Consider the following 27272-nt stretch of genomic DNA (forward strand, 5'->3'; position numbering starts at 1 on the left):
GGGACGGCTTGCACCTGTCACCCCTGGGATTCCGGATATTGGCTAAGGCTCTTGCCACCCCCATAGTGCCTTTTTAGGCAAGGCTCAAATTCTAAACCTACCACCCTAGAAAACAAAAATGGGAAGAAATTGAGGGTAATGCTGCTCAATGCCAGAAGTCTAAATCTCAAAATGCACGCACTCGAGGCCCTTCTCAGTATGGAGAACATCGATGTCTGTGCTGTAACTGAAACCTGGTTCAAGGCTCCTGAGAGCACCCGGCACTATTAGGTTTTACCTCATATCATGCGTTCCGGCCCCAAAACCCGGACCACTCCACAAAAGGAGGGTGTATCCATATTCATAAAGGATACTCACACCTCCAGGTTGGTGGCAACGCATGAAGCTTGAAACCATCCAGGTGCAACTAACAATAGGCAAAACTGCTCTACAAATTGTAGCATGCTACAGGCCACCCTCTCAAACTCAGGAACCCCACACAGCCTTCCTGAAGACACTGGAGGGTATAAATGTATCTCCAAACACCATCATATTGGGTGACTTCAACTACCCGAATATAGACTGGGAACATTACTCAAGCCCTAACTTTCTAGCCCAACGGTTCCTGGAGTTCATAAATTCAAATGCCATGGAACAGCTAGTCACTGTTCCCACGAGAGGAGAAAATATACTAGATCTCATTGTCACAAACATGGGGACAAAATGCTCCACACGAAGTATATCCCTCATTGGTGAGATCTGATCATAAACTAATCTCACTGGAAATCCACATCCCGCCCCCACCCCAAACAAAAAAAGACCATAGTGAAGAACTTCTCTAAAGCAAACTTCACACTACTCAAGACTGGTGTGGTATCCTTCAAGGCCCCTGAGTCAGAGGAAACCACAACCCAAGCTGCGGAAGCCCTTACAAATGCCTTCTATGAACACCTCCAGGACTGCATGGATCAGGCAATCCCAAATAAAACCAAGACTCTTTCCACAAAGGGCAAACGTCCAGTCTGGTGGACCCCAGCCATTAACAAACTTTACAATAAGAGGAGAAAGCTATTACATGATAGAACAAAATCCATAAAAGGGAAGTCACCCCTGATCATTATTAGTAAAAAATACGAGCACTCATAAAATCAACTAAGGCCAATTTTGAGAGAAAAATTGCCATGGATTCAAAGGACAATCATAAGGCCTTTTTCAGCTATGTTAGGAACCTGGGTGGAAACTCACAGATATGCTCAGAATTAGTCCAAAATGATACAAAAATCACTGAACCCACAGACATTGCCAACATACTAGCAGACAGGTTCAGTGCAAACTTCACCCCACACCCCCCACTAAAGGAGAGATAACTATCCCAGCCGAGTGTAGCCTCCCGGACATCTCAAATGCGCAGGTGAAAGCTGCTCTCTCTAAAGCTAAAAACACAGCATCAATGGGACCGGATGGTGTCCCCGGCTGTGTGCTACACGAAGCTAAATGAGGAATTAAACCCGCACATAAGGCAGCTGTTTAATCTCAGCCTTACCACAGGATACGTGCCCAAGGAGTGGCGTACGACAACTGTGGTCCCACTCCACAAAGGTGGCGCCTCTACGGACCCTGGTAATTACCGCCCCATAAGCTTAACAAGTCTAGTCTGCAAAGCTATGGAGAGGATCATAATGGAGCTCATAAACAAAGATATAGGGGACTTGCAGACATTGGACCCGACCCAGTTTGGCTTTGTCAAGGGAAGATCATGCCTTTTGAACTTGGTCGACTTCTTCGAAATAGTCACCAAGGCCATTGATGAGGGAAAGGCAGTCCATACAGCCTACCTTGACCTTGCAAAGGCTTTCGACACAATACCCCACTCGGGTATTGTAGAAAAACTTACCAGCTTAAATGTAAACCCATATGTCACAAGATGGGTTGCAAACTGGCTTAAGGACAGAACCCACAGGGTTAGAGTTGCTGGCGCTGTGTCAGACTCCAAGCCGGTCACAAGTGGTGTCCCACAGGGCTCGGTCCTTGGCCCCCTATTGTTTGGCATCTACTTCTCAGAAGTACAGGCCAACATGGGAGGACTTTGGCTGACAAAGTTTGCAGATGACTGCAAACTGGGCGCCATAGTGGAAAGTGCATCGGACACTGATATCCTTCAGAAGGGACTCACGGAAACAGATAGCAGGTGCCAGAGCCATGGCCTGAAGTTAAACGCCAAAAAATGTATAGTCATACCCTTCGGGAAAAACAAGGTAACCCCAAGCTACCATATAGGTGGCAATCCACTAAGCACAGAAGAGGTTATCAGGGACCTGGGGACCCAGGTTGACAGTGGCCTTTCTTTTGACACTCACATTGCTAAAGTGGTTAGAAAGACCTTCTACATTGCCCACCTGATCATGAAGGGATTCACATCCAGATCTAGTGAGGTCATTGTTCCCCTGTACTCTTCACTTATCAGACCAATGATCGAGTACAATGCCCCATTCGGGATGTATCTCACCCGACATCTGCAGCAATTGGAGAGACCCCAAAAGTTCCTCACCAAAAGGATAAAGGGACTCCAAAATCTGTCATATGCTGCCAGATTGAAGAAACTCCAGCTCTATTCAGTCGCATACCGTCTGCTCAGAGGTGACATGTGCCTGACATACAAGGCCATGTCCAACCCGGAATTAATGGACATGCTCCACCTCAAAAATCCAAATCCACCAAAACCACTAGAGCAAGCGACTTAAACCTTAGCACGGATATAAATAGGACGTGCTGGAGGGATAGATTTATCACTCAGAGACTCCCTATGCTGTGGAATAAAATCCCGGTCCATGTGAGGCAGAGCACCTCGCTGACTCTGTTCAAGAGAAATCTAGACCTGTGGATGGGAGATCGTAGGTTTACCCCGGGAATCATCTCTGGGTCACTGCTGGACAGAGGCACAACAAACTAATGGGCACAGTATTTTTTCATATAAGGGGTGGCGTAAGCCACAATAATTTGGGCTAGGCTTATAAATGCCTTAGGGCAGATAGCCTAGTATAAACCTATAAACCTATGAACCTATGAACCTATAAGAGAGGAACAGTACTTTAGATGAGTGAGAAATTAGAAGTCATAGGGTAGCAGTACAGAAATGAGAGTGATGAAGTCAGGATAAGCTAGGAAGTATTTGTTATGTTAGAAAATTGGAGATGGTGGTTAGGATAGCAAGGAGGAATTCAAATGTGGGAAATTCGATGGGATGCGAGCATGAACAAAGGCAAGAAGACAATAGGTGCTATTGTAGATATGTTTAAACCTTACCGTGCTGCTGTCTGTTTTAAGGAGGTGGGCAAGGAGTTCCATTTCCTGGTGACATGAGAGGAGTACAGGCCTGCTACATTTTGGGTTTTACAGGTGGTTAGTAGGCTTTTAATAAAAGAGTAAAGGTATTGTGTGGGGACTATTGTTTGAGAAGGTTTTGTGGGGAAGGGCAGATGATGGGCTTGTGTGCTATCGAATGTGTTGTAAGTAGCTGGGAGTATGTTAGTTGGTCAGGAAGTTCAAGCCACTGTATGTTCTGTAGTGCTTTGCAAAGGTGAGCATGGCAGTGTGTGTTAGATGTGAACCTGGCTATTTTATTGTAGTTAGATTCCATTTTGTTTGGTGCTGTCTTGTATGTTGGTGAGTATGGGTGATTTGTAACAAAGAGTGGGGAGGAGGTAGGATGATGCCAGTCTTTATCCTGATGTGTCAGTGGGATATGGTTTGTTACAGTAAAGAAGACCTAGTTTTTGGTGAGTTTTTTGATGGATTGGTTGATATTTAAGTCAAATTTTATTATGATGCCTAGCAGTTTAGAGTTAGATAAGGTTTCGATAATAGGTATAGTAATGCTATATGCACTTATTACATCATTATTATATTTGCCAATTGTTGAATACCAATGATAGGCGAGAACTTAAAATCATTCTTACTTTTACTTTATGTGTAAATATCAATTCCTTTGAATTCTTCTTCTATTTTGCCTGCACTGACACTGCTGAACTTGGTACCATGTGGTCAATGTTCTATCCCAGTTAACACATTTAAAATAAAATAAAATAAATAAATAAAAACTGGAGGACATTCAAAAATACAAAACCAAAAACAATGTATTAGGTTTAACATATATGTTTTCCAAATGATTAAAATACATATAAGAAACAGCAGGACACAGGGAATGAGGGTCTAAAGACTCAAGGAATATATTTGGTTTGATTAGGGTGACCAGGACCTCAAAGTTCTAGGTTTGTATCATGTTAGATGTGGTAGAAATTCATTTGATCAAGGATAAATGCAGACTACAGTTCCCTGTTGGTATGAATGAATGATAGGCAATTAATCCTAGTTATACAGGGAGTGCTACCACTTAATTCATGCTTCAGTGACTATGCAGGTACCAATGTGTTCAAAGTTCAGAAAGGACTCAAGCCTGGGTATTTTTTTGTTTAAACTACTAGCATTAAGCAATATCATGTTACCGCAGTCTGAACTTGAAAAAAAGTTTTAGCCAGTATGCGTAACCCATAAGGAAAGAGGTACAGACCAACCCTGGTAAATCAGGATGGCTTGCCAACCACTGCCTTCCATGCCTGCACATGCTGGCTCTCTCTACAATGACACACCAATTAAAAGGCTAAAAATTAAAACTGTCTTTCTACAGTGGCATAATTCTTGGTGATACCAGAACACCTCCTTGGACACATGCAGGGAGAAAACCATTATGTCTCTCTAAGGGTATTTATTCCGGTTACCTATTACAAAATCGAAGTTACAGAACTTTGAATACCATATGGTCAACACCATATGATCAAAGTTCCGTAACTTCAAAATTACAAAAAAAAAAATTAAACAAACAAAATGTACCCTGACAGGCAAGCCCCCCCTGCACCCCCCCCACACCTCCCGCTACTTAAATATACCAACTCCGAGATCGCACTTTAATGAACTACGGTGTGGAAAGGGAAGATTTCCCTTTCCTACACTGTAGTGCGATCTCGGAATTGGTATATTTAAATAGCGGGTGGTGTGGGGGGGGGTACAGTGGGGCTTGCCCCCCTGCCTACACCCTTTACTTTTTCTTTTTTTTTTTTAATGTCTATTTTGAAAATTTTGAATTTTCGTTTGTTCGATCATTAAAAGTTGACCTTTAGTGATTCGAACAATTGAAAATTCGATGTTTCAATAGGAACCCTTTATTCCGACATGGGCAACTCTTAGCTCATAACTGCCTTTAAGATTTAGGGATATAACTGCCCTAACCACATCACAAATTCTGGCACCTGAGAGACAACTCACTATTAGTATTTCCTTGCTCAGTATGATGCAGCAAGGATCTGTTTGGTAACCGTGGAGTCACCACTATGAATTTACCATGAGCGAGTGCAGTCATTAAGGGGCCTTATGGGTATAGGCTGACAGCATTGATGTGTCTTCATGGAGATGGGTGAAGTGGATGCAGGTATAGATATACTGGTGTGACTAGATGGTTGAGTTTTGTTTGCAAGTTATCTAGAAAGTTTAGATAGTTTATTTATTTATTTTATTTATTTACACTTTGCTGACTGAGTCAATTCCAGTAGGCCCATGGCTTCTTTTCGTGGGAGATCCAAGACGGTATTCATACTGACTAGGGGAAGTTTAGCCCCGGGCACCAAGGAAATACCCCTAATGTTTTCAGTAGTACAATGAAAACTTTCACATCTGCTTGAACTGCCACCAGCTCTGGCAAATGGGACCTCAGTTCTATGTCTACGTACATTTAAAACTCACCTAGTCAAGTAGAGTTTTTGTATGTAATTACTGTATACTTGTGATAAGCTGAGAGTTGGAAAAGGTTCATATTTTTGTTCCTTAACTTCAGTTGCAGCAAGTAAATACATTAAACTTATTGATTTCAACAGTATAAATATACATGGTTGTTGGGGTGCAGCCCCCTCAACAAATAATCTTTTTACTGTTTTCTTAAAAGTTCAATGTCGTGATATGAGCATATGATGAATTGCCATGATTCTGTTAAACATTACTGAAGCAGCTTGCTAGTCTAATTATGGTGAAAAACTAGAAGGTAAAAGAAAGCCGAAAATGTGAAAGTACTTCACTAAAATAAAAAAAAGGAGATGTTGTGACAAACTGGAATGCAGCCTAATTATAAAGATGATCCAAAATTAATGGATTTTTTGGCTACTTGTATTCCTGCAAAAAACTGCATTACCTTGTCACATCCTAGCCAGTACCAAACCATTCCCTTCAATGTGTAAGCTATCCAAATGTCCCTCTAAAGCAAATAAAGGTAAGTCAATTCCATCTCCTCAAATTCCAATGAAAATGGTGTTCTCCACAACAATGCCATAGGAACAGTAGCTACATCATTTAGAGATACAATCCTGGTTCATGTGCCAGCAAAAGGAAGTAGCTATAAGGCTTTAACAGTAGTCAGATGTGTGCTATTCCTGCCACTGTCCCTCCCTGAGGAAGCACACTTATGACCATCTGCTGTCTTGTAACACACATTGTCCGCAGTGCCAGTATCAGAAGAGGCTTTGCTTGGGGTTAAGCAGAAGATCCACAGCACTTGTAACAGTCTGCTGCACAGTCCAAGATGCTTTTCATAAAAGACAATGAGGACGGTACATAATCTTAGGCCCTTAGACCGGCAATACATCTATAAAAAGTGTCTTTGTACTGACAGGGCACTGAAAACTGATGCAGCAAAAGGCTTCTTGTTTACAACTTCTCAAAAACAAAGTAATTTATTCAGTCAGCGCTATAGCTTTCAGCATTACAGTTATGCCTTCTAAAAGAATGTGCTAACTAGAAAATAAAAATACAATATTCTCCAAAAATACTGTTATCGGGAAAAGACAATGGTTCTGAATGCATATGAACTGAAAACTTGTAGTTCTACCTGAGATAATAAATATAACTAATAGCCAATGGCAATCTTGTTCACTAGCTTTTGCAAGTAGTTATTTTAATGCTCCATGATCAAAAAAGGCAATGTAACTGTCACATGTCATAGTACAGCCATTTCAGTACCAAAAATTAAAAAGATAAACATTCAATTATACCAAACTGCAGTAATGAAAATACAGCCTAACAGTTATGTTAATGGCTTTCATGTGAATTTGTTACAGCTCAAACACAGTTATTTATTTAGTTGTTTTTTGTTAACCAGGTGAATGGGTTGGTACAAAACTTTTTCCAGCCAAAACCTGGACCCAAAGGTTTCCACAGTAACACAAAACATGAAGCAAAAGGTTGAGCAAAACGTGCAAAACTTGCAATGTTAAGTTAAATGTAACAATGTACTGAACAATTTGCTAGCTACACATTTAAGTAAAATACTTGTCTAGTATTCAGCAGCCAAATTAACAGCTCAGAAGATAAGCAGCATTCAACCTGTCAGAATGTTGTGTTGTTACTTAGCATGGAGGCTTATTTACAATCATGTATTACCATAACCAGCATCTCTAAAGCACCCACACTCGTTTTCTTGAGCTAGTGTAGCTTTTACCTTTTTCTTGAAACACGTAAGATTGCTTATAGCCATAATATCATCAGTTGGAGAATTCCAAGTGGCAGGATTAAGTATGTGAAAGGATCTTTCACTGTCGGCTAGAGAAAATTAGGGCTGAGAGATTTAGAAGTTCGAAGACTAGAACTGAACATGTTAGAGGTAGACAATGTATTTAAATGTGAGACAGACATTTCAACTCTCCCTATTTTGGACGAATATTCATATTTTCCGGTCTGCTATACCCCTGCACACGATGTCGCTATTTTTGGAGGTAAGTCCCTGTCTTTAGACTTATATTACTACTTCACACAATTTTCTGATTCACCCAAGTACACAGCAAACCACACTACATAATCATCATACTAGTGGCAACCATAAGTTAAAGAAAGATAACACACATCTTCCATCTTCCTTTTCCTGAAGAAAAAAAAACAAATGACCTTGTGTGGTACAATTTTATAATATACGTCATTAAAGTTTACAGATTTTACACCATCACTTCAATAATATATTTATATTTTTACATTATTTTTGTCACTCTCTGCTTTTTAAACAGATGCTTCTGAGTAGTGTACCACATTCCTACTGGAAGTGAGAATAAATATGTTATTTGGTATTCAAATTTTATGTCAATTAAATGTCCATATTTTAGCTGGATGCATCTACTTTACAAGGGCCTTTGTTTTTATTTTCAATTTTTTTTCAGGATGAGAAATATGATATGACAGTATTAAGTAAAAAAAAATGATATTGTAGTAATGAGAATCCAGTTAGCTCTATGAATGGCAGGGCTGTGATATTTAGAGGAACAAGCAAGGCAAACAAATCTAAGAATTGTATTTTCTGCAGCCTATTGTATATCAGTGTTTTGTTCAGAAAGACACGTTGTAATAAATGGAGAATATGCAGCTTTTGGGATTAAGGCATTTACACCAATAGTGCATCTAACTTCTGTATTAAGGAGATGTGAAATATATAGGCTACTTTAAGCTGTTATAATATTTCTGAGGTAAAGTCACCATGATTGTGAAAGGAAAAAGTGTTTATCTAGTAGAATTCTGAAATATTCCTGATGTGTTGCAAAAGAGAGAAATTTTCAAGAGTGATCAGTAATAGAGTGTTGGAGTAATAATAATAATTAAATGGTCTTTTGGTTTAAAAGGAGCTTAAAAACATTAACTTTATTAAGAGAAAATTTGAACTAGCAGTTTGGTTCTATGCTTTCTATGGTTCCAAAAACTCATTAATAATTTATAAACTTTATATACTCACATGTAAAAATGCCACCAATCAGAAGATTCCTATAATCAAGTTATATAAATAAACTCTACACATACAAATTCCCAATCATTATTCACAATAAACATTCACAATAAATATTTCATAACTAATTCACTATTAAGTCCATTATAAAAAAGTATGAAATTGGCTCATTACAGCTGAGTGACGTCTGCAGGTGTTTCTGCAGTTACCTCCTACTGTGCCTTTAGGCGTCAGATTTTGCCTGTTCATATTTGCATTAATAATTTAAAAAAAAAATGCTTCATACAAGGTGTCACAATATTTTATCTTGAAGCATACATGATGGCAAACAGAAGGCACGCCCGCTGGGAATTAAAGGTACACACTCAAAAGAGCTCTGCCTGATGGAATGAGTTAAAATGGCCCACAACGGCAGCTATCCTAGTATTTACCCATGCACCTATAATAGATACCATCCCCATGTCTCTCTTTTTAATAACATCTCTGAAATATAAAGGTTCATACTAGGCTATCTGCCCTAGGGCATTTATAAGCCTAGCCAGAGTGTGTTTGGCTTTCGCCACCCATTTTAAATTAATTTTGCTATGCCCTTTTTCGAGGTTAGTATACTGTGCCTCTGTCTAACAGTGACACAGAAGTGATACCCGGGGTAAACCTACGATCTCCCATCCACTCATCAAGATTCCTCTTGAAGACAGTCAATGAGGGACTCTGCCTAACCTGGACTGGGATTTTATTCCATAGTGAAGGGAGCCTCTGGGTTATGAATCTGTCCCTCCAGCATGTCCTATTTATTTCAGTGCTGAGGTTCAAGTCTCTCGAGCGCGTAGCTCGATGGGATTTGGATTTTCTGAGGTGCAGCATGTCCATTAATTCCGGGTTGGACATGGCTTTATATGTCAGGCAGGTAAGCATTTTTATTCTTACATTTATACAACATAAGAAATATTAATAAAGCACTATCAGAAAAATGTTGTTAAAAATGTATGGCAACAAGGCCGTTTGAGATCTATTCTGTATATCTCTCAGATGTTTCAAAACATGTTCCCTTACATGACTTATCATGTGACCTAGGTAATATAGTCCACATGGACACTTAAGGCAGTATGCCAGTACACTACTGCCTTAACATGACAATCTGTAATTGTTACCTGGAACATATTTCTGTCTATAAATAATGTTAACTGGTGGAATATATATATATATATATATATATATATATATATATATATATATATATATATATATATATATATATATATATATATATATATACACACACACACACACACACATATATATATATATATATATATATATATATATATGTGTACATATATATATATATATATATATATATATATATATATATATATATACATATATATATATATATACATACAGTGGATATGAAAAATGTACACACCCCTGTTAAAATGCCAGGTGATTGTGATATAAAAAAACGACAGCACAATAAATCATTTTAAAACTTTTCCAACCTTTAATGTGACCTACAACCTGTACAATTCAATTGAAAAGCAAACAAATGTGTTAGGGGAAAAATATAAAAAATAAAAAAACATACAATAAGCTGGTTGCATAAATGTGCATACCCTTAAACTAATACTTTCTTGAAGGACCTTTTGATTTAATTACAGCATTCACTCTTCTTAGGTACACACCTGCCATCAAATAAAGAGACTCTGATTAACCCCAAATAAAGTTCAGCTGTCGTAGTAGGATTTTCCTGACATTTGCTACAGCAAAAGCCATGGTTCGAAGAGAGCTTACAAAGCATCAAAGGGATCTCATTGTTGAAAGGTATCAGTCAAGAGAAGGGTACAAAAAAATTTCCACAGCATTGGATATACTATGGAACACAGTGAAGACAGTCATCAAAAAGTGGAGAAAATATGGGACAACAGTGACGTTGCAAAGAAAACAAATGTGTTAGGGGAAAAATATAAAAAATAAAAAAAGTACAATAAGCTGGTTGCATAAATGCCTCTCCAAAATTGATAAAAAGACAAGATGAAAACTGGTCAGGGAGGCTGCCAAGAGACCTACAGCAACAATGAAGAAGCTACAGGAATTTCTGGCAAGTACTGGTTGTGTACTACATGTGACAACAATCTCTCATATTCTCCATATGTCTGAACTATGGGGTAGGGTTGCAAGAAGGAAGCCATATCTTACACCGAAAAACATCCAGGCCAGGCTAAAATTTGCAAAACAATACATCAAGTCTCCCAAAAGGATGTGGTAAAATGTGTTATGGTCTGATGAGACCAAGGCTGAACTTTTTGGCCACAATTCCAAAAGGCACTTTTGGCGCAAAAACAACACTTCGCATCACCAAAAGAACACCAACCCCACTGTGAAGCATGGTGGTGGCAGTATCATGCTTTGGGGTTGCTTTTCTTCAGGTGGAACTAGGGCTTTAGTCAAGGTGGAGGGAATTATGAACAGTTCCAAATACCAGTCACTTTTGGCCCAAAACCTTCAGGCATCTGCTAGAAACCTTTCAAACACAACAATGACCCCAAGCATACATCCGAATCAACAAAAGAATGGCTTCACCAGAAGAAAATTAAAGTTTTGGAATGGCCCAGCCAGAGCCCAGACCTAAATCCATTAGAAAATCTGTGGGGTGACCTGAAGAGGGCTTTGCACAAGAGATGCCCTCGCAATCTGACAGATTTGGAGTGCTTTTGCAAGGAAGAGTGGGCAAATATTGCCAAGTGAAGATGTGCCATGCTGATAGACTCCCACCCAAGAAGACTGAATACATTAATTAAATCAAAAGGTGATTCAGCAAAGTATTAGTTTAAGGGTGTGCACACTTATGCAACCAGCTTATTGTACGTTTTTTATTTTTGATATTTTTCCCCTAATAGATTTGTTTGTTTTTCAAATGAATTATACGGGTTATAGGTCACATTAAAGATGGAAAAAGTTTTGAAATTATTTATTTTGGTCTCATTTTTTATATCACAAAATCCTGGCATTCTAACAGTGGTATATACACTTTTTATATCCACTGTATATATATATATATATATATATATATATATATATATATATATATATATATGTATGTATGTTTGCAGGTCAGAACAGTGAACACTCATATGAGTGAATACTTTTTCAGGCTGTGAATAACAGCTAACGCTCATATAAGCAAACGTTATTTTCACTGGAGTTTTTCTGTCAGCCTTTTCTATGAGATGATGCATTGAGGTAAGAGAATTTGCCCTTACCCTGCTGTTGTATGAGCTCAGAGTTGGTATATATAATTAGCAGGGGGTGTGTGTGGGGGGTCCCCCGCAAAAATAAAATTACTTTTTTTTTGTTGTTTTCAATCATTTTACATTTGATCTAAAATAATCTTTATATATTTGCTCTTATGAGCATTTGCCATTTGATAAGACACTCATATGTGCACATACTACACCGGTTTACTATGGTTTGTGCGAACAACATTCTATCAAAAATCAGAATGTCGTGCACAAAACATAAATGGATGGGATAGTCGAACACACTTATGCTAATGCAGTAGTGCACTCACATAAGTGTATTTGACTATCCGCATGGAGATCGCGGTACAGTGGGGATTGGAAATTCCTCCATATCCCCACTGTAGTGCGATCTCAGAGTTAGAATATATTAGTAGAGGGGTGTGGGGGGGCACAGCCCCCCACATGGAGGTGCAGGGAGGCTTGCCCCCTGCAAAAACGTGATATGTAATATTGGAGTCTGATCTACATCAGCTCCTAAATGGCTATCACATGATGGTTTTGGGCACAATGTCAGCTCAAATGTGTCATTTGGGTCGACATTGTGACCAGTCAGAATGTTTCTGTTTGGGTTTACTTTTCGTTGTTTTGAACAAACAATAGTAAACCTACCACACCATCTACATTGCTCTTTAAGGTCATCGATTATTTGTGTGTACCAAAATATCCATCAGACTATGCAAATTTTTATTACAAATCTTTAAACTACAATTTAACTTATCACTCCAAATATCATTTACATTAATAATATAGTAGGATTTTTTTTCACAATACTGTGTTGTAGCACTAGTCTTTTTGATGATGTGAAAAATATAACAGTGGCTTTAGCAGTATAGACAGGAAATGTATCATTTGAAAGACATTCTAAACTAGGGAGAGGTTATTTTGTAATGACATAGCTATCTGTTTCTTAGGTTTGTGGGCAGCAGTGAAAGCAATAGCATTATCATAGTAAGATATAAATGGGTTAAGTCCCACTGGACACTACTGACATAAGAAGAAAAAGGCAGAGGGCCAAAGACAGAACCCCATGGAAACCCACAGATTCAGTAAATGCATAAGAACTAAGCCAATAGATTACAAAGATTCTATTGAAAAAATAATTCCTGAACCAAGAGGAGACTTCATTGGAGACTACATAATCAAATTTTGACCTAAAAGGTCATGGTTTACATTTTGCAATGCTCTTCTAAATTTAGAAAAATAACCAAGTTAGGAGGCCTTTCACTGTGTTGAAGTAAATGTATGAGGTTAAGGCTACAGTAGCAGTATGAGAACTATGATCTGGGTGGAAATCACACTACTGGTCAGCAAGAAGGTCATATTTTGGGATGTACTCTGGTAGGTAAGTTTTTCAAAGACTTTTGCCACAGGACACAAATTAGCTATTGGTCTATAGTTAATGGGCAACTTAGGCTGAGAAACTTTAGGAAGGGGTATAATGAGACCGTGCTTTAAACTTGGAAGACTATTACTCGTGGTAAGAGGTAAGCTAAAGATGTGTTCTAAAGGTTTGGGAATACAGCATGCAGCAGGAGTCACCATTTTGAGATGCAAGTAATGAAAGGAAAGTTAGGATTGAACCTGTGAGCAACTGAAAATAGCAGTTTCTGTATTTTCTTGTGTGAACCCAAATTAAAGTAGGTACAAAGGAAATAAATTACTTTGTTAGAGGGACAATTGGGTCAACCAAAATGGTTTTGGAGAATTTAAAGGTGATAACAGGAGAAGTGGCAGCCATATTCAGCATTCAGTGATAAAAGCAGAGGTGAATGGCTTTTTTGAAAGGTTTTACTAGAAGCAAGAGATTTTATTGTATTCTAGATTTTTTTAGAGTTTGTGAGAGTGGTCATTTGTAGATTTCTAAAGTGCAGAATTTTAGTTTTGTTAGCCTGTATTCAGTTAAACCACCTTGACTTCTTGTAATATTGTAATTTAACTTGCGCTTTTATGTATGTGGATGTGTGTTAATCTGTTAGGCATGTAATTATGCAATACTTTCCATGCATTATTTTGATGTTTAATTAAAATTCTTAATGAGTAAGTTATCCATAATTGAAAATTGGACAAGTGTTTGTTTCATTTTCTGAATAAGTTTGTTTTGAATTTTTACTACTATATTATAAAAAAGAAGTTAAGTAGTTAGGAAGGTGGGGTCAGTGCATTGGTAGACTGCAGTCCAGTAGGTTGACTATAGCTCTACAGCTAGCAACCTGTCATATTTGAAAGAGAAGATGAAATAGAGCATGTTGATGGGGATTTCAGAATCCTAAATCCCTAGTAAAAGAACATCAATCTATGAGATTATTTGGCAGCCTGCTAAAATTAGAACATTTATTATGGATATTTATGAAAATTAGGTCAAAAGAAGATTCACAGGTGAAATGGTTCAGTCTGTTACTTTTATTTCCTGCTTGTGTAAGATTTTGGTTATCAAATAGCCTGGTAAAAGATCTGAGTAGAAAATTTCTGTCAAGGTTCATGTCACCAAAGGTAATTAATTTATTGTTATTAGTAAAATCTAGACTCTGAGGCATGCTAGATTCATGAGTGGGGACTGATGCAGGTGGAGGCATGTAAATTGTTGCAAAGAAGAGTTTTGTGTGCCCCTCCCCCCCATGGAAAAAAAAACTTGAAGTTAAGGTTGAGTTATCCTTGTTATTGTTGCTTTAGGTAACCAATGAGGGAATGAGCAGGGGATCATTTTTCACTAACGTTAGCACAGCTCCCCTTGTCTAGATCCTTGTCTGATATCAGTAAAGATGTCATAAGTAGAAGAGGAAAGGGGAGATTTAGAAAGTATCTTTGAGCCAAGATTCAGTGTCAGAGACTCAAGTTGAGCCCATTTGTTACTAATGCAGCATAAATTCATACAAGCCATGTATCAAAGTTTGAGATTAATGGAATGGCTTGCTGGACTAGGACTGAGAAGCGTATGACCAGAAAGATGGAGGATGGTACTGAAAAGGATGATTAAATGTTCAAGTTATGAAGTAATGTCATAAGTTATTTCTGGCACAACTTGGCTTGGATACTGTATGAATCCAAGCAACTAGCTCAATCAAGGGAAACTTTCTAACTGGGAAGCAGATACTGGTTTATAGTTAGATTAGTTCATTTAACTATCTACAACTGTTTTAGAAGAAAATGTCTATTAAACTGACTTACTCAGAGTCATATAACATGCCGCGTAAGATTTGTTTTATGTACCCTGTAATTTCTTGGTGAGAAACCTCTGTGGTCTCTCCAGCTGTTGCAGGTGTTTGATGAGATACATGCTAAAGGGACCATTGTACTCAATCATTAGCCTGATGAGGGCCAAGTATAATGGAATTATAACATCCTTAGATATAGATGCAATACCTTTACTTATCAGATGCTATTACTGTGGATATACGGTGGTCACAGTTTAGGTTGCTATCAAACTCAGTACCCAGATCACATACCACTGGGACTACACTTAGGGGGTGCTGTGTATAATGTAATTAGCATGGATGTCAACTTTCTCAAAGGGAATAGTAATGCATTTTTTAATTTAACTTTAATCTGTGGCTTTGGCAACACTCATTGGTCTGCATTAGCCCTGTCTGCAGTATATTAACATCATTGGGGGGCTCATTGATTTCTCCAAATTTGCAATCATCAGTGGACTTGGTCAGCCACAGGCCGTCCAGGATTGCCTGGACTTCTGAGAGATATATTCTGAACAGTAAGGGGCCCAGCACAAAATTCTGTGGTAACTGATCTTTTGCTATAGGTGAAGTCACCCACTTTGACAGTATGTGCCCTGTCGGTGAGCGAGTTGGCTACCCATCTGATAATGTAGGTGTTAATTCCCAATTGGGAGAGTTTTTCTATAAAGTGGGGAATTGTGTCAAATGCCTTGGTTAGGTTAAGATAGGTGGTATGCACTGTCTTTCCCTTGTCTAATGCCTTGGTGACTTTCTGGAAGAAGTCACACATGTTTAACAGGCATGGTCTACCTTTAATGAATCTGAACTGGGTTGGGTCCAGAGTTTGGAGATTACCTATGTCCTTGTTAATAAGGTTCATAATAATTCTTTCCATGGCCTTGCAGATGAGCCTAGTCAAGCTAATGGGCCTATAATTTCCAGAGTCAGTTGATGGTCCTCTTTGTGCAGAGGTATTACTGTTGCTGTCCTCCATTCCACTGGAAATAGCTAATTCTCAGGCTGTGGTTAAACAGAGATCCAAGTGGGTCTGCTAGGTCATGTTTTGGGTAGGAGTCTATCAGCATGGCACATCTTGACTTGGCAATATGTGCCCACTCTTCCATGTGAAAGCGCTCCAAATCTGACAGCTTGTGAGGGCATTTCTTGTGCACAGCCCTCTTCAGGTCAGCCCACAGATTTTCTACTGGATTTAGGTCTGGGCTAGCAGATGCCTGAAGGTTTTGGGCCAAAAGTGACTGGTATTTGGAACTGTTCATACTTCCCTCCACCTTGACTAAAGCCCCAGTTCCAGCTGAAGAAAAGCAACCCAAAGCATGATACTGCCACTACCATGTTTCACTGTGGGGATGGTGTTCTTTTGGTGATGTGAAGTGTTGTTTTTGCACCAAATGTGCCTTTTGGAATTGTGGCCAAAAAGTTCAGCCTTGGTCTCTTCAGACCATAACACTTTTTCCCACATGGTTTTGGGAGACTTGATGTATTGGTTTGCAAATTTTAGCCTGGCCTGGATATTTTTCTGTGTAAGAAAAGGCTTCCGTCTGGCAATCCTACCCCATATTCCAGGCATATGGAGAATACAGGAGACTGTTGTCACATGTAGCACACAGCCAGTACTTGCCAGAAAGTCCTACAGCTCCTTCAATGTTGCTATAGGTCTCTTGGCAGGCTCCCTGACCAGTTTTTGTTTTGTCTTTTCATCTGTTTTGGAGGGAAGTCCAGTTCTTTGCAATGTCACTGTTGTCCTATATTTTCTCCACTTTTTGATGACTGCCTTGACTGTGTTCCATGGTATATCCAATGCTGTGGAAATTTTTTTGTACCCTTATCCTGACTGATACCTTTCAACAATGAGATCCCTTTGATGCTTTGTAAGCTCTCTGTAAACCATGGCTTTTACTGTAGCAGGCAACTGAGTAAATGTCAGGAAAAATCCTACTAGGACAGCTGAACCTTATTTTGAGTTAATCAGAATCTCTTTAATTGATGGCAGGTGTGTACCCAAGAAGACTGAATGCTGTAATTAAATCAAAAAGTGCTTCAACAAAGTATTAGTTTAAGGGTGCGCACACACAACAAAGGATTAGTTTAAGGGTGTGCACACTTATGCAACCACTGTATTGTATGCTTTTTATTTTTTATATTTTTCCCCTAACAGATTTGTTTTTCAATTGAATTGTACAGGTTATAGGTCACATTAAAGGTGGGAAAAGTATTGAAATTATTTATTGTGGCCTCATTTTTTATATCATAAAAACCTGGCATTTTAACAGGGGTGTGTACACTTTTTTTATACTGTAGGTGGCTATTATAATTATTGATTTGTTGGGGTGAATTTCTAGGTGAGTTGTTAGAATTTCAGAGTTGGGCAGGTCAGGAGGAGCACAGCTTAGCTGTACAACCTTGAGGGTGTCCTTGAACTTAATGGCGACTCCACCACCTCTTTTGTTTAATCTGTCAAGTCTAATGTTGTTATATCCAGTTGTGATAACTACATCTTTAATGTGGGACTTTAACCATAGTAACCACTATGAAATAGTGCTAAATGGGGTTCATCAAGGATGTAAAATCAAAGTTTATTGAGCGCTTTTATCCCTCTTAGAATTCTGATGAAGTCTTCTAAGAGAGATGAAAGTGCTCAATAGACTTTGATTTTACATCCTTGATGAACCTCCTTTAGCCTTATTTCATAGTGGTTACATATTTCCCATATTTCCTAATGCCATTCCCCATACTTCCTAATGCCATTCCCCTGGAATACACTATTTTACTGACTAATTAATTTTCTTCAGTTCGCGTCTATATTACAAGATAGAATGCTTAGGTGATCGAGCACCTAAACATCGAACTTGTAATATCGAACCCAAAAATGTCGAATGGCGCAGGAAAACATGTTGGTCAGCCACGGAAAATAAAAAATAACTTTACACCCAAACTAAGTGGGGGGATTTGCCCCCCCAATGTGGGGGGCTGTGCCCCCACACCCCCTAACTAAATATACCAACTCCGAGATCGCTCTACAGTAGAGAAAATGGCAAAATCTGGCAAACGGCCAAGGGAAATCTTTCCCTGCATTAAATCGTCCATTCTCTGTATTTTGCTTTCGATATTACAAGTTCGATGTTTAGGCGTTCGATCACCTAAGCATTCAATCTTGTAATAAAGACCCTTCAGTTCTACTAGTCATTTCTTCCCCCTGCTCTACAACATTTTCAGGATGCAGTGACACATACACTCTCCTGCTTTGCAGAACTTACAAGCTTCAATGTTTTACTATGTAACCCTCTTCCATCTACTAGTTCTGCTCTTGTAGGCCACTCTGCCTTAGGTGTATACTGACGTATCACCACCTGTCTCTACTGAGTGGCCATCTCCTACCTACTTCAATAGTCAATACTGTCATAAGTCTTGATATCCTAGTTTTCTCTTGCCTTCTTCCTCTTTTTGTCAAATCTTTTGGACAAATAATTTTCTTCTTTCCTGCATATGTGTCCAAACTACTGTAATCTGTTCTCTTTGACCTTCTCCGCCATTGGAGCTACTTTGGCTTCTGTTATGATGTCATAATTTCTTTGTCTCACAGTATGCATCCCACTTTATCCTTAGCTAATGTCTGTGCCTTTAGGGCTTTCTAACACAATTCCATGATCGTTGTTAAATTTATAATACACATTAATATGTCTGAAAGTTGCTCTCCAACCCCTTTTCCAAGTTAGGCAGGGATGTAACTGTGGGATTACTCATTTACTGATTCCCTTCCCCATACTCATAATGTGAACTATCAAAAGGATTTTCACCTTACCTTTTTCCACATAAATCTTTAAATTTTTGAGAAAAGTTTTTCCCTATTGTCATGTTATGTGTTAGATTGGGAGCTTCAGCAAAATTATGTATTTCCTTTGCTAGCACAATTTGTGTTTCTGCTTGAATAAGGGGATACTTTTTACTTCCATGAATGCAGACTACTTTATCTGCTTTTTATTAAGAGTCTTCATTTTATGCACATACTTTATAAATGTGATCATACTGCCTGTGTCAAGTAGGCCATACAACAACCTGCCATTAATTAAGACATCATACTTAATTTAGCAATAGCATAATAGAAGAAAGATATGTTTTACCAAATGTTTAATTTATTGTAATACTCCTTGTTGGCAACTAATTGTTTTTGACACAATATATTAAGAGACGTATTCTTGTTTGAATATTGTTTTTCTGTGTGGAGCTTTTCTCCCCGGGCCTCTGCAGAAAATGGGTTTTATGCCCAGTTAGACAACCACAGTTAGCACGTACAAAATAAATAAATAAATAAATGACTCAACTAATCTTGCAAATAACTGATAGTATTCCATAGGTACAACAAAACTAACAGAATATGTTTAACTGGTTACTGTTTTCACAGGTAGATCAGTGTTCTTATTATTAGTACCAAATCTGACTCCGTGGCCCACTGGTCCACATGTATAAAAGAGTATGCTTACAGTTGATGCTTTTTGCTTGTTATCATTTTCCTGCACACTCCTACCTGCAAACAGTATACAAATGAGAATGCAGTCATTTGATCATTCAGTTAAATGTGGCTTTGACATTTTGTGTTTTCAATGTCTTTCACTCCCTCAAAAACTTTTCAGTCAATTTTTTTAATTTATTTTGAAATTTGTTGACCGGGTTAGTCTGACTGGGTGATAGCCCTTTTTCAGTGGATGCCCGAGGAGAAAAGCTCCAGATGTAAAAGTAAACAAAAAAAGATGCAAACATGAAATACTATGACATAATAAACAAAGAATAAAAGTAATTACATACAAATTACATATAAGAATTTAACAAGAAATGCACCCAGGGTAAACTGTTACATTTATACAAGGCAAAATTTTGTACTACAGCTTATTGTTAGGAGGTAAAGCAGAATTTATATAGTTGAGGGTAACAGATAGAGATGATTTGTTTGGAGGTAGAAACTGGAAGAAATTTTGTGTATCATTAGGGCTAAGGAGAGGTTAGGTGTATTGGAGGAAGTTGGGTCGGGGTATAAGCAGGACCATGAGTTTAGCAGACTGTCTTTTAGAGATTTTTTTCCATGCATTTGCAAAAGAGTGATTGTAGAAGAGTTTGCTTTTTATTGGGCTTATAAATTTCCAAGAGGTATTTGTCAGAGTAAAGTTGATCAAATGAGCTATAGATATTTTGAGCTGTATTCATACATAAAATAACAGATTTCAACACTGGATCTGTATACACATCCTGCAGTGTAGTGAGGGTTAGGCTAATGTTGTTTAGATTTAGTGTGCTTAAATTAGGGCTCTAGCTAGCTTAAAGTCCATTAATATACTTTATTTAGACTTTGTTAACTTTATTAATCCCACTAGGTTAGGGCAGCCGCTGTGATGCAGCAGTTAGCATTGCTGCCTCACAGCAAGAGGTTCTCCAGTTCGATTCTCGGCTGGGTGCTTTCTGTGCGGAGTCTGCATGTCCTCCCTGTGGTCGCGTGGGTTTCCTCCGGGTGCTCTGGTATCCTCCCACATCCCAAAGACATGCTGTAGTTGGATTGGACACTCTAAATTGGCCCTGTGCATGTGTGTGCCTTCTGTGGAAGGTTGGGCGCCGGGCTGGCAACTTGACACCATGAAACTCCACTGCCAATCACGAGCGGGCGGGTGATCCACTGTGGCGACCCCTAACCGGGAAAAGCCGAAAGAAGAAGAAAGAATTAATCCCACTAAGTTAGTGGCCTCTTTTGGGGGGAGACCTGCATTCATATTAACCAGGGGAAACTTCCTGCTCTTTTCAGTAAGTAGGTCTTTCACATCCACCTGAACTATCTCCAACTCAGGCAGATGGGTCTCAGCTTTTTATTTTATTTTTTTATTTTACATTTGTTTACTGGGGTAGTACACTGATCACAACTGACCATTTGTATGTACTGCCTGAGTGAAATAATTCACAAAAAAAAAGAAAAAGTGGAATTGAAAGTCAGTAAACTTTACATATCAAAACAGAACATTAACATTATATAACAAAAACTGTATAATAGCAATTAATAAATGTAGCAACAGTTATGAGATAAATGCACATTTTACTAATTTACATGATTATTAATGTGTCATCTGAAGACAACAGACTCAGGAGTGCAAGACCACCTTCTGCTGCACTTTAATGTTAGTATTAGAGAAATACATCCATGTACGTGAGGTAGGAAAAGATCTTGTGGCATCAAAAGCAAGCATGCTATTTGCTGAGCTACTGTCCGACACTTATAACACATAACACTTATAGTTAATTTGGAACAGGATTCAATTTGGCAATAATGTCATTTCTAACTGGCTGACCACAGTCATCTTTTTATTTTAGACATTTTTCTTTTTTCCTTTTAACATTTTTCATTTGAAATATCTTACACTTTCTTTTGAAGGGTTTGTTTTAGGAAGACTTAACTACTTTCAGACACTTGCGTACCTGTATTATGTGTATACAGTGTGTGAAGATTCTGACTTTTTCTGTTTAGTTGTATGGGGTGGAGTTTCCTTAACTGATTATGTGAGTCAAGTAGTGATAAATACTTGATGACACAAGTAGGGTGGTGATAAATTCGGTTCTGGTAAAAAATACCTACACTTCATCTCAGACACATTTTTATCACATCCTTTAGCAGTGTCCATTCTCAAGATGAATATAGAAATATATGTTGAACATGTGAATGTCTCTCTCGTTCTCTCTGGATATATATATATATATATATATATATATATATATATATATATATATATATATATATATATAGACTCTGTAACCACTTAGTCTGCTATTTTCTCTGCTTAATGGAAACTCGACTATCAGTGACAATCTTTGCCTGTATGTCTGTCTCTTTCTCTTGCTCTTATTTAACACAAAACTACAACTATAAATATCTTAAAAATACTTAAATTTCCTTGCCGGTCTTACTCTAACAGTCTTGACAATAAAGGTCTTTTAGATATGACTGCTTGCTTTTCCAAGTCCATTCTGCTTTAGCCTAGCTTTATTCCTACTTACATTTTTCTTCTGCTGAAACTACTAGTTGCTATCCTGTCTGCACCCTTTATCTGCTATAAACCCTGTAAGACCAGTTACAACAAAATCATATCACAGTAAATACATACAGCATTGAAGTTACTAACTAGAATTTGTTCTTTTATAACTATTTATTATTTATTTTATTTATTTATTTATTTTACACTTGTTGACCGGGATAATCTGACTGGATATATGTCCATTTTCAGCGGAGGCCCAGGGAGAAAAGCTCCAATAGACAAAATTGCAAAGATTACACAACAATTAGATACATAGAAAATATAATACAAGTAGTTATGTATATATACAATGGTTTAGTTATGTTCCCAATAGGGACTCACAAATTATATGGTCTGACACATTAAAAACAAAAAATCATCAGACTGGAACAAAACATAGTTGAGTATTAAATGTTTAAGAAATTATTTAGGTAGGATTTCATTTTCTAACTTAATCAGGGTTGGTACAGGGACAAAGCCAGTTCACTTTGAAATGCTGTTTGATGCTTTTTTTTTTTTTTTTGAAGAGACTTAGGGAGGATTGAAGCGTTATATAGTTTGGCAGTGAATTCCAGGTTTTGCCAACAAAGTTGGCAAACAGGGATTCACCAGCTGAGTTATTAGCTTTGTATGTTTGGACCAGTAATTTGTTGGATGATCGTAGTGACCTCGAGTTGTTGTATGGCTTTATAATATTTATAAGTGAGTGGGTATCTTCTGGTTGGTATAGAAGTTTATGTGCTATTAAGAGTTGATTGAATTGAATTAAGCTGGGCAGCTCTAGCCACTCTAGTTGTTTAAGATTCTGGCAGTGATGGGTTCTGTAGGTTGAGCCAGTGGCAAATCTGGCAATATGGTTGTAGCTATGGGAGAGCTTACTCAGTTCAGATTTATTAAGGTTGGAGAGTGCAGGAGAGGCATATATAAGAGTAGAGATTAGATGCGACTGGGCAATTGCAGTTCTAGTGGGGTTAAAAATGACTTGTTTCTGTACAGAGATCCAAGCTTCTTATTGATGGTCTGTATTGTTTTGTTGACTTGTAGGTCAAATTTAATATTATTATCTATAATAACCCCTAGAAGCTTAGTATGGGTATCTGGGGAGATAGTGGTACCATTGTTGGATGTAACAGAGAAAAAAAATGGGGTGGATCTACTAGTGGGGGTGAAGAGTAGAAGTTTAGCTTTATTGGGGTTCAGCAGTAGACGTTGGTTGGTGAGCAAGTTTTCAATAGTGTTAAATGTGTTTTGGATTAAGATTTGCAGGTCAGATGGGGAAGTGGCTGAGCAGATCAGAGTGGAATCATCTGCATATTGAATGTAGGTAGCTTTGGGGATAGCAGAGTGAAGGTTATTGATGAAAATAGAGAAGAGTAGTGGTCCTAATATGGAGCCTTGAGGGACACCAAGTGTGAGAGGTAGCTGGCTGGACAGTTTGCCCAGCCATAATACAGCCTGTGGTCTGCCAGTCAGATAGGACTGGAACCACTGGATTGAGTGATTATTCAGGGAGATTGATTTTAAAGAAAGAATGAGAAGTTTATGGTTGACCATATCAAACTATAATATGTCACAGTAAATACATACAGCATTGAGGGTACTAACTAGATAGAATTTGTGCTTTTATAACTATTTCCCTTCCACTGATACTTTCCTCCCAGCTCTTGTATGTTGCTCTTCCCTGATTCGCTGTGCAGGAAGGAAGCAGTTTGTCTTGCACTATTAGTCTCCCCGGCAAGTTTCCCCAAGAGAAGGGACTCGCATGAATGTACCCACTCAAAGCATTTCAGGTGTTTTCAGCAAAACATGGAATCATATGGGGAGGGGGCTCCTACAAGTTTTCATAAAAAATTACTTGATATTCTACACTTCTGAAGGTTCAGCCCAGTCACCTGTATCTTGCCATTCAAACTCTTTGTTTTCTGCTTTTTTTGGCCGCCTACTGTGATTCGGCTTCAGTGAAACCATAGCAACATGTGAAAAAAAAAATCAAAAAGCATACAGAATAAAGGCAGTAACTATAGTGTCTATTAATATGCATTTATTCCACACTGCCATGTCTTTTTGACCGATTTCTAGCAGTTCTAGACTCACAGGCTCATACTTCCTTGATTTCATATTTCCTTTCCACCCATTGCTCCTTCTGTAAATCAATTTTTAAATGCAAGTAATGCACATAGCCACTGCTAAATGATAATACATGCTTGAAACCACTAGTTACTGCTTTTAGAGACAACCCACCTGGAGCTCAGTCAGTGTACATCTACTCTAGCCAGCCCTATGGACATCTGAGATGTTCACAAATCTCGTGAAGTAGTGGGACTGACTTACCAAACTGTTTATCACATGATAATATTTTATGATACTGCTCTTCATTGGGTACTTTGAATTAGCTATGCTGACCAAAGTGTAACTGAATACCTTCAGATTACATCTGCAAACAAGTACTGACTTACAAAATCTCTCTCAGTTAAGTGTTAAGTTACTATACAAGCAAAAAAGGCATGTTGAGTAGTTAAAATGGGCTCAAGAGATGACAGCAAATACAGTTCCATTAGCATGCAAGCTGTATTCTACATTATTAGTAAGCACACAGGGTGACTTGAACTCACAGTGCATATTGATGAAAAAAATCTTTGTATCTTAAAAAGAAAGCAGTTTAAACAATTGAAAAATATAGAAATATAGAAATATGCAACATACTAAAAACTGAAAAAATGGAAATCGCAAATGAAAGTTTCTCTATAACATTAACCTACATACACTCCCCTCTACTTATCACACTATAGTGTGCTTCTTGCCTTTTATGTCCCTCTCTCCCTCTATGCTTTTCTACCCTTTCTTACATTTATCACTCAACATTTAAGTTCTCACGCTCTATCTTTCACTATCAGTCAACCACATTTTTCACATTATTTTCCATTTCATTAACATCTACTTTACTAACTCACCTAAACTGTGAAGTACATTTAAAACTTTTAGCTCATAATTGTATATTATTTTAAAATATTTGTTTTGATTTTGGCAGTGAGCTATCTTTGGTCTACATGCCTGCCAGAGGTCCTGATTCCCCAGCCTGTTTGACTGAATTCCAGGTCTGTTCCCTGAATACAGACCACTGATCAAGAAAGCTGATTTTTGGTAAACACAATATATTTCCTGTTTGTAACACTGAATAAATCTTCATCACCACATCATTTAAAAAAAAAAACTATTTTCTTTCTCTTTGGGACTAGGAGTGGTAAACCACTGGACAATTGCAGTACATCTATCAAGCTTCTGGATCAACTGAAAGGCTAAAGTAGACTGATACTTATAAGTGCAAACAGCAATGTGTGAGCAGAAGAGAAAACAAGGACAGTTGAATAATGTTGTGACACAACCCTGTTACATGCTAGATAGCCTGGCTAGCTTAGACGGTAGAGCATGATACTCTTACTCTCAGGGCCATGGGTTTGAGTCCCAGGTTGGGCGGCTATATTTTTTTGGGTTGGGAGGGTGGCCTAATGGTTAAGGTGTTTGCCTTACAAACACAAGGTGCAGGGTTTGAGTCTCACAAGGGATAATTGGATAGGCTTACAATGGCTCTCAAGGGCAGTTAGCTTAGTACTAACCTATGAACAATATATGAATATATGTGTCTATTAACTCCTATATCACTGTGGAACAAAAGAAGGGGAATTCTCTGAGATACCACAGTCTCATAATTAAAAGCATGTGCTTCAGTATTTGGAATAATAAAGGCAAACCATTGGGTACTGAACTTTAGCCTTGCTCCCTTCTGGCTTAATATGTGGGCTGATATTGTACTTCTATTTCAATTGTTCAGCAAGAGGCAGGAGTGTGCTGAACACAAACTAATTCCTCTACATAAGAAAGTTAGAGTCATCTTGGAATTCAGTTCTGTTCTTAATGATGGTTCACAGTTGGCTGGGTCTGGTTCTAAGCTACATTATCACAAATTCAAAGGGAGTCCAAAAAATACAGTGCATTTCCACTATTACTAGATTTGCATCTTATTTTTTTTAAATATCATTTTATTCACAGGCCAAAATGCCTCAAGATCACTGTATGGATAAATAACTTGCTCAGAATCATACAGTTTGCAATTGGAAAATGAAGCTTGTTTACATCTCACAGCCAAAATGCTATGCTAAAATGTCAGGCATTGTAGGACTTTATGCTCTCTTTCCACTGCATTTTATCTAATTGGAATTACCGCTATGCTATTGCCATTTTTTTCTTTCTTGTGTTACCACGATAAATAAACATTGCCAGTTTGTGCCCATGCTAATTACAAAGTCAAAAGTAATCATTTACTCACTTCTTACAGTTAAACTTAGTGTAATGTCTCTGCAGCAGTTTTCAATCAATTGGTCACTAAATTAAAAACACTTCAAACAGAATCACATCAGTATAATATATGCTTTAGTAACTACATTATGTTTCACAGTACTGAACTGTTAATGAAGTGTGCACTGCACAAATAATTCAAACAATGACTAGTCAGCTTATCAAAGAATACTTCTAAAACTGCATGCAAAATGCATTTTGTAAATACATACTCACCAAAAGTGTGGATAGGATAATGAACCAGATGATGGATTTCTGAAAACATTTCTTAAAAACTCGCATTCTGCAAATATTCAGAGTACAAATGGCTACTAAACTACTTCAGACACTTAACAAAACTTAAAAAATGACAGTTGAGCTGCACGTAGCATGTATTATTCTGAAACTGCAGCACACATGCTCTTATCTCTGAGATATAGATCTTGATCATCAAAGAAAGGAAGGTGACTGCATTTCATATAGATTATAAAAAACAATACCATGTAAAAGAGAGAAAAGATGGTGCTGTTTGCATTCTGGTATCTCTGAAAGTTAATAATGAAATAAACTCACAAAATAAAAAGGCACAAGAATATTGCCTGCAAGTTCTGAAACAGAGTCAAAT

The 27272-nt window shown here is 38.0% G+C and overlaps 1 protein-coding gene across 1 annotated transcript in view; it reads right to left on the reverse strand.

Annotated features, from left to right (window-relative positions):
• Window positions 1–26958, reverse strand: part of LOC122795014 (tumor necrosis factor receptor superfamily member 1B-like) — a 198540-nt gene extending 171582 nt beyond the window's left edge. Inside the window, exon 1 of the mRNA XM_044063599.1 lies at window positions 26885–26958. Within this exon, the coding sequence (XP_043919534.1) occupies window positions 26885–26950 (66 nt within the window). The 5' untranslated portion in view covers window positions 26951–26958. The remainder of the gene's footprint in view (window positions 1–26884) is intronic.
• Window positions 26959–27272: the final 314 nt, after the last annotated feature.

The sequence above is a fragment of the Protopterus annectens genome, chromosome 2.part1 (assembly GCF_019279795.1).
Source record: "Protopterus annectens isolate FY-2018-M chromosome 2.part1, PAN1.0, whole genome shotgun sequence".
Classification (NCBI taxonomy): Eukaryota; Metazoa; Chordata; order Ceratodontiformes; family Protopteridae; genus Protopterus; species Protopterus annectens.